General features: G+C 39.8%; 1 protein-coding gene across 3 annotated transcripts in view; it reads right to left on the bottom strand.

Moving 5' to 3' along the window:
* The window catches only part of LOC122780680 (LIM domain containing preferred translocation partner in lipoma), a 147,498-nt gene that overhangs the window by 70,556 nt on the left and 64,753 nt on the right, over positions 1-12,189 (bottom strand). For all 3 annotated transcript variants that reach the window (XM_044043820.1, XM_044043821.1, XM_044043822.1), the window contains one exon: positions 10,313-10,435. In XM_044043820.1, coding sequence (XP_043899755.1) covers positions 10,313-10,435 — 123 coding nt within the window. The remainder of the gene's footprint in view (positions 1-10,312; positions 10,436-12,189) is intronic.

Here is a 12,189-nt window from a genome sequence, read left to right as displayed (position 1 = left end):
AAGTGTCATGGCACGGTTTGACTGGCACAGTGTGAAGTCAGGCCTCCTTAGGGCTCTCGAGTGGAGGGATCCATCTCGGCAGCATTTCAAGCGCTCGGCTTCAGCTGAACTATCGTCTGTTCTGTGCGGACATGACAACTTATTACACCGACATCAGGCTATTTGACACAAATACCCACAGACGGACATGTGCTGTGGGGCGACTGCCTGCCCTGCTGACCTGGTACTGAAGTGAGCACTTTAACGACTGTGGTGCTTTGGGCTGAAAAAAGGAAATGAAAGTGATGATAACCATTTCCAGGAATGTGAATGTGGTTATGGCACCTGGTTAGGCCTGGAAAAACTCTCTAACTCTCTACTTCTCTATAAAATACACACCACAAAGCAGTGCGGAATCACACTAAAATGTTCTCATAAAAACTTCCCATGGGAATGACCTGGAATTTATGGGAATTAAAAGGAATAAAAGGTTGGAAACGTATAATCTAGTTAATGTGTTGTAGCACAATCCTGGCTCGGAATATTTTGTTGTTCAATGAAAGAATGAAGCAAAGATAAAGTAATACTCACAAATGTATCTGCGCCATGTTTTTTTAATTGTATCATTTTGCATGCAAAAACTAACTATGTATATATTTGCACATGACACATAGTTTATAAAGAAAGTTTCCATTTTGGAATATTTCCATAAATGACTGAACCCAAATAACCATGGAAAGTTTCTGGAAATGTTTTCTCAGATTGTATTCCAGGTCTTTTTTTCACAACAATCATCGGCTGTTTTTTTTTTTAAAAGTGTGACCCTGAACGACCCCCACCACCCTGTCTCTCTCTCTCTCTGTGTGTGTGTGTGTGTGTGTGTGTCTCTCTCTCTGTCCCAAGTGAGCGTGACAACAGACCTTTACTCTTAAAACTCCTTATGTTACATCACAATCCAAAAACACGTGTTTGTCATGTGATCTCTGACATCCATGTCACAGGGGTCAGCACAGCCTCTGTCCTTGTTTGACCCTCCTCATACTGTGAGACATGACTGCACGCTGCACGTCCTAACGTGGACACTGACAAAGACACAGCTTCAGGGCGACTCGCTGGCCGACTGTTAATTGAGCTGAAGCCAGGACTGTAAGTGAGGCTCATAGATTTGGTCCAAGACGATCTGGCACAAAGGGAGAAGGCAGTAGCTCTGCTTTTTTTTTTTTTATTCATCTGGAAAGATGTTACTTAGTTGCCTCCTTAGGAAAAGCATTGCACACACACAGGCTTGTGCAGCTATTCCTCTGAGGACACTGCATTGACTTCCATTCATATGATATTGATCATATGGTGGGAAATTTCACTTAATAGGTCCCAAAAAACACTTATTAAGTCACATTCTGCATGTAATTGTTCAGCGCTGGTGCCGGCGATGGGCGGAGTCATCATAGCACGGCTGCATGAAACTGTCATGACGTCATTCTATACGCGTCACACACAAACTAGCGAATAGTGACTTGTAAAGCAGTTGTTTTCATTGTAACTGAATCATTAGAATAAGTTCATTAAAGAGAGAAGCACAGACTCCATCTGACACAGGCGCGGTCACAAAATACACCAGACTCCTCTGTTAAATATTGACATTTTAGACAATTCCTCTGCTAAATGTTGGCGATTATCCCATGTTTTCAGGATTTTTAAGTGTTTTTAACTGATCTACAGTTCGGCATTGTTCGGTTTGACTCACGTGTCGGACATCGCGCTCACGACTCCTCCAGTGACGACACTCTCTGACCAATCGGTGGCCGACGTCACGTTTTACTATTGGCTCAGCTCGCTTGGAATCTTGCCAGAGCTGATACTAAAAAAGTACCAGGTTTACTAATGGAAAAGCAAAAAAAAACAAAGTTGTGCTGGAACTGCATAGAGGAAATGCGCCATATAAGGCCTGCCTCATTAAGCAATGGTATGAGAATGGATAAACTTCAAAACTGAACTGCGGTTACATGTATTAGGCTGTTTTTATTATTTATTTTATTTAATTAATTTATTATTGCCTCAATAAAGGTTGGAACACAGAGAATAGAGGCTGCTTTTTTCCCATTACCATGTATATATATACAAACGTATACAGAGTTTATAAAAATGTGCACTATAGAGTCGAGTTTTTCAGAACAACATAGAGACTTTTTTTTTCATTTTTACATGAGTACTCAAAATATTTTAAATTCGGATTGAATTTGTGAGAAAGTTCAAAGTTTGCTTGACTTGTTTTTATGAACAAAAATAAAATACAAATTGGTCTATTTTGTGACTTCGCTTTTTCAAAAAAAGACACCATATATAATTAATCCTAACCTTAACCTAACCACCATTCACGCAGCACAATGGAGGACGTTCAGCATGTGCTTCATTTGGGAAGCTTTCAATAGCTTATTTATTTATTATGCTGCGCATTATCGAATCACGGCGTGTGAATGATTCAGGCGGGCAGAGCTTTTTAATTTCAACTCCAGTCTTATCACAACAGATGGAATCAGATCAGAGCGCGGCGCAGCTTTAGTGGAGGAAGTGCATTAGAGTTTAATTGGGACAGAAATGTCACCGTTTAATGTGGAAAAATAGACTTGTTTACATAATTGGTTGTACTGTGGATAACAACGACTACATTAACTAGTACAGCTGCACTCAGTACATTTTCCTCTCCAACAAATTCACAAGATCACATGATGAATCATGGACAATAAAATCAAATTAGAATAGTTTTCTTCTTGCTTTTTTTTACACTAGTAAATCAGACACCCTGTGGTGAATCTAAATTTATAAGACATTTACAATTACCAAGACAACGCTTCAACCTGATTTGATCAGATCTTTTTCAGGTCGACCCAAAATAAGGTTTATTTTGGCATGGAAGTGTGCAGACTGCACACTCTTCTTTTTTTCACTTTCCCTTCTGTTGACCTTGAAATTGACTAACTTTTTAACAAGTCTACATAGCTTTTACATAGCGCTCGGACCAAATAACAAAAGTCTTATATTATTCAGGGAAAAATACCTCATCATTGTCATGTGAAGAAGTTGGTTTTGCTTGAAAAACTGTATCACAAAAAAACTTGTTGAACATATTTATTATACGACTATTCAGTCGTAGTCTCACGCTGGGTTTTTCTTCTAAAACCACAAACTCAATTTGTAAAGATAAAAAGGAAAAAAAGAAGATCGTGGTATTCAATGTTCTCTTCACAGCGCAGCACACACTGGGATGTCGTAGAATCTCAGTATGTGGGACGCTGATTCACTTGATTACTAGAAACACGCGAGAGGTCAAAGGGAGTGGGAGGTCACACAGTAAACTCGGGCGATGAATGTGAACGGTCTTTTGACAGTCAGTCATGTGGGCCCCCTTGTTAACCCCCCCCCACACACACACACACACACATACATGTGATGTGCTTGGACAGGTCGGTGGAGCTGGTCGGGCTCAGATTGCACTTGAAGGATTTAGCATGAACGCGCTCTGTTGTGTTTCCTCGAAGAGAAAACGAGTTATTTATACACAAGACAACGAGATCGTGTCATCTGATGACGAGACCTTTTTTTGTTTGTTTGTTTTTTTTTTCCGCTTTTTGAAAGCTGTGGTATTTACTCAACCTGACAGTTCACCAGGTGACCTATTTGTTTCTCCTCTCTGGCTCAGTAAATTGAGTGGAGAACATTTTTAGAAATGAAAGGCTTGTGGGTGAGATTCGTTCTGTGAGCCTTTTGTGGTCAATGCAGTTCAGAGCACTAACTAAATATGTAATCCATGAAAAAGGTCATTACTGACTTACGTATGAAACTGTTCGCTAATCTAATCAATAAAATGTTCATCAAGTTTAGATCACTGTTGGAAATGCTAAGGATAATCTAAATATACAATTCTTTTTTTATGTGAACATCACTAACATCGACTGGTATCTTATTTACTGACCATTTTCACAATTTCATAATACACGTCTTATATTAGCACTTGTTTTTTTTTCTTGTGTAGAGTTAAGTAAATAAGTGACACTAGGCCAATTCAGCTTATATACTTTTAAAAACCAAAGATCAAACAACGTGACAAAGAAATTGATTTAGTTACACCATAAAAATATAATATAAAATAAAATATAATGTAAAAATACAGAGAAAAGGGCTATTTTTGCATAAAAACTAAATATAACTGTACATGTTCTCTGCATTGTAAATTGCAGTATTGTGTCAATAACTATTTAAAAACGCATTATCCCTAACCCTAAACTTATCTAGTTACTAAGAAATTAGGTCCTACCCCATTAGGACCAGGTTTTGGTCTCCATACGGACAACACGGATGCGTATAAAAGAGTTTATAAGTGACAAACACTTTGTGTCCCGGTTCAAATATGGAATCAACAAGACAGTGAAGAGTCAAACGGGATTTTTAGGTTTGGCTCAATTTGTGCTGTCGCAAAATAAAGCAAACAAACTGTAACACGGAGTTAGTTAACTGTGTCAAACAACAAATGACATCTCAGATGGAAGTGGAGAGAGAACAAATGGGAATTATATAATGATCACATTTCATTACCCACTGTTATGCCACAGAGAATACCAACCAAAGCAAACAAAATCGTTTTGATGTCTGTGCAGCCTCAGTGCCGCCTGAACGTTTGCACAAATGCTACTTAGATTTTTATGAATGAGCAACAACGTCCATTTCAATTTCGTCTCAGGGGCGAGCACACACAAGGGCCTTCAGCTCCACATTTAACATCGGGGGGAGGGAGAGAGATTCCTCTTCCCAGGCCGGGAGAGAGAGAGAGAGAGAGAGAGAGAGAGACAGGAGAGAGAGAGCGAGAGAGAGGAGAGAGAGAGAGAGAGAGAGAGAGAGAGAGAGACAGAGAGGGAGAGAGAGGGAGAGAGAGAGAGAGCGCAGGGTGGCCTATTGATTTTGGAGAGCTGGCTCTGTAATTGCTTGTGAGCAGAAAGCTGTAAATCAAGAGTGCTCGTTACTCTTTGCTTATACAAGCGGAAGATTACTGTGCAGCACTTGTGCCAATGCTGGATATCACACACACACACACACACACACAAGTGTCTGTATAGCATTCATAGTGAGGACATTCATTGACATAATGCATTCCCTAGCCCCTTATCCTAACTTTAACCATCACAACTAAGTGCCTAACCGTAATCTAAACCCAATTCGAACCCTAAGCCTAAAACCAGTTCTTAACCCCGAAAAATTCATTTTTAGGGGTGTCAGAATGTGAGGATCGGCCAAAATGTCCTCATGTTCCTAAAAGGTATACAAGTTTTGTGATGCTCACATAGATAACCATACAAGAACACCAACACACACACACACACACACACACACACACACACACACACACAAACACACACACACACACATTCATAGTGAGGACATTCATTGACATAATGCATTCCCTAGCCCCTTATCCTAACTTAAACCATCACCTTACCCTAACCTAAACCCAATTCGAACCCTAAGCCTAAAACCAGTTCTTAACCCTGGAAAATTCATTTTTAGGGGTGTCAGAATGTGAGGATCGGCCAAAATGTCCTCACGTTCCCAAAAGGTGTAAGTTTTGTGATGCTCACATAGATAACCATACAAGAACACCAACACACACACACACACAAAGCATTCATTGTGAGGACATTCATTGATATAATGCATTCCCTAGCTCCTTAACCTAACTTTACCCATCACAATGACATGCCTAACCCTAAACCCAAGTCTTAACCCTCAAAAACACACACACACACACATTCATGTTTTTCTACAGTTGTGAGGACATTCATAAAAATGCATCCCCTATAGCCCTGTACCCTCCCCTTAACTCTAACCCTAATTTCACTGAGGGATATTTGCAGCTTTTATTGCCTGCCTTGTGTTGTGGGGTAGGCCAAGTGGAAAGAGAACTTGGCTTGTGACAGGAGGGTTGCCGGTTCAAATCACCACCAGGTTACAGGTTGGGGTAACCCTGAGCAAGGCACCCAATCCCCATTGTTCATCGTTAATTGGACACCAGGCCACAGCTAGTGTACTCCTAGTGCTGGTCCCAAGCCTCGATAAACGGGAGAGTTGTGTCCGGTGTTGAAATCACAGAGAGATGGACGAGCCGAAAGACAAATAATAATAAAAAATAATAATCTGGTTGTTTGTTTTGCAATTATAGTGTACGTTTTTTGTATCTCGTATCCTCTCGCTGTTTGTTGGACTTGTTTGATGCATCTCAAGGTGATTAAATGGTATTTTCTAGCCTTGATGACGGCTTAAAGCTACTTTACACTGCAGTTTTTGCCATTCACCCATTCACTCACACATTCATACAGCACATTTTCTATCCATACACAAGTGTACCCAAAAAACCTCCCTTTCAACCAAATCAGAACGTGTGAGATGCTAAAAACATTTTGTAAACAAAGACAAAAAAACAGATCCTTCCTAAGAGAAACTGACAGAAACCCTGAAAGTCTGTCCTGACTTCACCCTTCAACACTGAGAGTATTGTAGACAACAGTTTCTCAAAGCTAAGAAGTTATTATGGTAATTTTACTCGCACAGTTGCAGGAAAACAGCGACTCAGCGTCTTTGTCACCAGAGACAAGAAAGTTGGAAAAAAACGCTTGTTCATAGTTTCCATTTTTTGGGCCTGTTTTTGGACATGGAGACAAAAACTCAAACAAACGTCATCTTAAATATGTTTTACACTGTTCAAATTTCAAATTAAAAAACTACAGCGTTTTTTCTCAATAAAGTTTTTCCTCATTTTAAATTGTTAAGACACTATTTTAACATGCAGTAAAAAAAAAAACTGCCAGATATTGAAAGTTATTCCTGGGCAAAAGTATTGACTCACAAGACATTTTCTGGCCCGTTTATGGTTAAAATAAGCAAAAAAGTCCAGGCTTAGGTGTTAAAGGGTTAACGGTACATGCTTACTTATTTATTGACGTCAATTGATGAAAGTAAACTCCAAATTTGACTTTCTGGTGGACAAAGGCCTTTCACCTGAAACCGTGTGTGTGCTGTGAGGACCAGATAAAATGTCCTCACAACATGTAAACATTGGTATTGATTATAAATGTAATTTCTCAGCCAAATAAAGACACACACACAAACATACACACACACAGACCAGTGTTGTGTTGCAGAATAATCATTGAAGGATTGCAAGAGTGGACTGACAGGAGCAGCTGTGTGGAGGAGGTCAACCAGAACTAATCAGCGAGAATCAGCATCAGCTGAGAGAGTAACCGTGTGCGTGTGTGTGTGTGTGTGTGTGTGTCTACGCTTGCATACACTAATGATACCTAAGTATAAACAATTACACTGAGAGCAGAATCTTTTCCATGTGCAAAAAAGGGAGACGACACAGACGCGGGGGAGAAAGGGCATCGAGATGACAGAGATTCTGTCACAAAACAGGGTTCGGTCAACAAACTGTCCGACATGGTCACATTTCATGGTTAATACATGTCCCAGCTGTGCAGCGACTCTGCCGAGACACGGGCGTGGTGTTACTTTTCAGCAAGAAGTGCTTGCAGCGGGTTAGGATAAAATAAACGCGCGTGGAGTTTGACCCTGACAGCAGCCATACATCAGTTAATACGACCATTCACTCCTGGCCCTCGCAGAGCTGCACAGGTGCACATCAATATTTCAACTCCTGTTGACAAAAGCTTTTACTGACCCGTGTACACAGTTTTTTTTCCTCCTCCTCCTTCTTCTTCTTCTTTTCTACCCAACAAACGTATGCACTCTTACTATATTTTATTTAGGGAGAAGAAGAAAAATTGCATGAGTTTCAGCCACAAAAGAAAAACGTGTGGCCTTCAGTGCGTATTTGTATGTGCTGACGTGAAACACATAGAGGATAAAAGAATAAATGGATGTTTTCATGTCGGGTTATTAAGTTAGAGAGCATGTGAACTAAAATGACAAGACTCATCTTCACATCTCTTAGTATGTTCCATGCAACTCCAGTGTGGCTGCTGATTCATTGCGTGCTCACACTAGTTTCTGCTGATAGAGACGAGAGGTACGGGCTCTATTGTGTATATTTTGATGAGGCGCTGCGACACCTTTTTACGACCACATAATGTCGGGTTATTATCGTAGCGTCAGCACCCAGGAACACAACCACCGAGTCGTATTTTACCTCGTGCCTCTCATACGTATCATTTCACAACCACGGCGCATGTTTCCCCCCTGCGCGCTGGAATCGTTTTCACTCTGTGTGAACGACACCCATTTCACTCCCACTCACCAGAAAACCAACGCGTCGCCTAACTTAGCGAAAAACCACCGTTTCTCAGAAGACTCCGACTCCTGTGTTTGGCTGCAATGTAACGTGTGACACACATTGTTTGAATTCAAAATGTTATTGTAAGAGAATTCTGTTCATCCGAGTGATAAGAGAGACGTTCATTCACACGTTCACATGATCGCAGTGTTGTCAACGATGACGGAATTATTTTGCTGACGCCCCTTTTTTTCATGACGATAACGAGACGGTGACGAGATGAACATCTCATGTTTTTGACGACGGCATCAATTCATGAAAAAAATATGGAGATTAAAGGTTTCTGCCCAACAGTAATCTCTAATACTTATTGACCTAAATGGATTTGTTAAAAGACTATACTACCTTTTTTTTTTTAACTAAAACTGACTAAAACTTTTTTGGGTTTCCGTCGACTAAAATTGGACTAAAACTATCACATAAAGAAACGACTAAAACAGGGGTGTCGAACTCATTTTTGTTCAGGGGCCACATACAGCACAAAGTGGGCCGGACCTGTAAAAATAGTAAAATAATAGCATAATAACCTATGAACAACAAGAACTCTTTTGTTTTACATTTAATGAAGGATATTTTTACCAAACATGAAGTTTCTTGAGAAATATAAGTGCAATTTCAACAATATCGTGCCTAAATGTACTATTTACACATCACACTGGCTCTATAAAGGCACAAACATTTAGTCACAGGTATCTGGAAGAGATTTAGATTGTAATCGTAGTGAGAAATTTTAACAAATTTATCCTGTGGGCCGGATTGGACCCCCTGGCGGGCCGGTTCTGGCCCCCGGGCCGTATGTTTGACGCCCCTGGACTAAAACGTAATTAAAACTAAAAAGCGTTTTAATCCAAAAGACTAAAACTAAGACTAAATCTACTAGAATGGCTGCCAAAAACAACACTGGGTCTCACTCGGTCAATAATTTATCGCCTTAACCGCGCGCACAGTCCTATGTACGTGAGAAAAGCGCTATATAAATGTGATGTCTTATTATTATTATTATTATTATTACGCATCATTAAATGAATAAAACAGACAACAACATGCAGTGCCATATAATACTGTGTCTTCTCCAAACACAAGTGATTATAGAGTTTTTCACTTTCATTCTTATGTGCCTGTCCTACATTCATATTGTGTGTCAAACAATTTAGATAACTGCCCAAGGCTTTGACTTTTTGAAGTTGCCCTTAATATCATTAGATATCAATTGATGATATAGGTCACGACTCATTTTGTCAAAACATCTTCTAAAGATGCAACATATATGCCTGCGACAGAAACCCAATTTCGAAGAGTTTCAGTAGTTTAGAGTTCAACTATTCTCGTCATGCGTGTATTATTTTCCCTTTTTTATAAGCGGTGCTGCTAAAGGATGGTTTATTCTTATTAAATGTGGGCATTTTCTTGTTATTTGAGAGACAGAAAACACATTAAAGGGTCTGAACCCAGGATCAGTCACTTGAGGAGCATGTGGTTAACACCCTCTGACCACTTATCACAGAATCACTCAAATGAAGCAGAACAACAACAAATAACACTGCTAAACTAAAGATCAAGGAATTAAAACCTGGGCTAAATATACTTTAGGTATAAAACCAGTGATTTTACTGGTACTGTCATAATTATGCTGTCTACTTTTCGGTAGTTTACACCTGTGGTTTCCAGACTTCCTCTACAGTGTCAGAAGTTGCCAGTTTCTATATTTGTTTCCCTTTTTTTTGTGTGAAACATTTGATAATTTACATCTTTAGAATTCAAAAATATGAAAAGCATTTCCGTTCAGACAGAAATACACAATGTGGTGAAATGTCCTGGATTGCATTTGCACAATCTTTCATTAAATGTCTTGACACCTCCGGCATGTAGCACAATCTTTCCTTCTCTTTTAAATTGTTGTAGATAACTCATCGTTTTATTTTCGTGTTCCTTCTCTCCCCTCCGTGTCTGTGTGTGTCTGTGTGTGTGTGTGTTTGTGTGGTGTTGGCGTCACACCTGCGCGCTCCGCGGCTTGTAGGGCGAGCTGCTCTCCAGGTCTGCCAGGATGCTGGTGAGGGAGTCGATCTCAGCGTCCAGACTGGAGCGTCTCTCCTCCAGCGTCTTCTCTGGTCCTTTCATCTGCGAGCAAACATCAAAGAGAAATCAGCCACAGGGTGCAACACAAACTAAACCCCATCCACAGCAATACCTGCTTCCTTTTACCAGTTACTTTTCGGGGAAGTTTAACACACAAGTTTGTCACTAGTGCTGCAACTAATGATTCTTTTCTGCTGGTTGTTTTCTTGATTTATCGAGTAATCGCTTCAGTGGTTTTTGCAAACCTGGAACTGATGATGCTCTGAAATGTCTTCAGTTCAGTTTTAATGATTTCTTTGTGACGTGGAGCAAAGAAACCAGAAAATATTCACATTCAAGAAGCTGAAAAATCTGAAAACTTGTTTTAATTCTTTAAAAAAAAAATAAAAAAATACAGAGAAACGGGGTCCCAACATAGAACCGAACCAAACTTCCATCCCAAACCTAAATTCAAAAACCTAGAACCTCTGCCATGAGTGCATCAACAGTTTAGACAGAAGCCAGTCTGCTGATGTTCATGCTTAAATGAAAACATCTTCATTAATACGATTCATTAGTCAACAAAATAATTACCCAATAAAAGGGAGAAAATTAGTAAGAAGATTATATAAGAATAAATATAGAACTCATAAAGCTAGTTTGAAGTTAACAATAATTAAACAAATACAAGTTAATTAAATAAAAGGTTATTTTTAATAGAAATCAACTTCAATCGAGACAACCGAGGGGTCACGCACAAGTTTCTGTACCCACAATCACAACTAAGTGAGGAGAGTCATGTGATCAAAGAGCCAGATTACCGCACAGCTGACATCCAACGAGACAACGAGTGTCACAGAGCAGTGACTGCTCTTTTATGGACCGTGGGAAAAACATCTGGCAGGAGACGCATTCATATTTCGTGTACGGTGCTTTAAATGTGTTACAAATAAAATATCGCGTGACAGAAGGAGAGCTAAAGTGAAAGGGAAGGTCTACAAGAAGGTAGTGAGGCCCAGCTATGATGTATGGCTTGGAGACAGTGGTACTGTCTAAAAGACGATGAAGATGCTGAGTGGAGTGACCAGGATTAGACATGAGCATATTCAAGGGACAGCAGCTCAGGTCACAGATGGAGATGGTTTAGTCACGTGCAGAGGAGGGACGGACAGTGATTATATTGGACAAAGGATGTTGAAGATGGAGGAAGACCACAGAGAAGTTTCATGGATGTTGTGAAGGAGGACATGAGGACAGATGGTGTGACACAAGAGGACACGAAGGAGAGGACAAGAAGGAGGTAAATGACCCGTAAAGAGAGAAGCCGAAAGAAGAAGAAGAAGAAGAAGATAAATAAAAATGTTCTAAAAGAAGAAATTGAGAAGTTTAGACTTATTTTTCACTTCATTTGATATAACGGAGACAGTAAGTCACAAAAAAAGGTACCGGTACCAAACCAGTTTCACATAAAATGCACCCTCACTATTCTATTCCCACCAATCCCGCCTGGATTACAGTTCTGAACGTCACGTTTCCCCCTTTGAAAGCCACAAATCAATAGCACAGACTTTCCTCTGAAGAGACGTCGTCATCGGTAACACAATGCACCGTTCACCTTCTTCTCTTCTATAGATTTACAGTATTTCACCCTTCATACATTATTCAACACAAACCTCAAACAGCTACATTTCAAACAGAAAGGCCGGTTCTTTAAAATTAAAGTCAGAATTTGATTTTTATTTTACAAGTTTATTATGACAGGAAGTAACAAGATCCCTCCTGCAGCCTGGAATCTTACTAGGGTTTTTTAATTTTAT

This window comes from Solea senegalensis, linkage group LG14, assembly GCF_019176455.1.
Source record: "Solea senegalensis isolate Sse05_10M linkage group LG14, IFAPA_SoseM_1, whole genome shotgun sequence".
NCBI classification, from domain to species: domain Eukaryota; kingdom Metazoa; phylum Chordata; class Actinopteri; order Pleuronectiformes; family Soleidae; genus Solea; species Solea senegalensis.
This window is presented reverse-complemented; position numbering and strand designations above follow the sequence as displayed.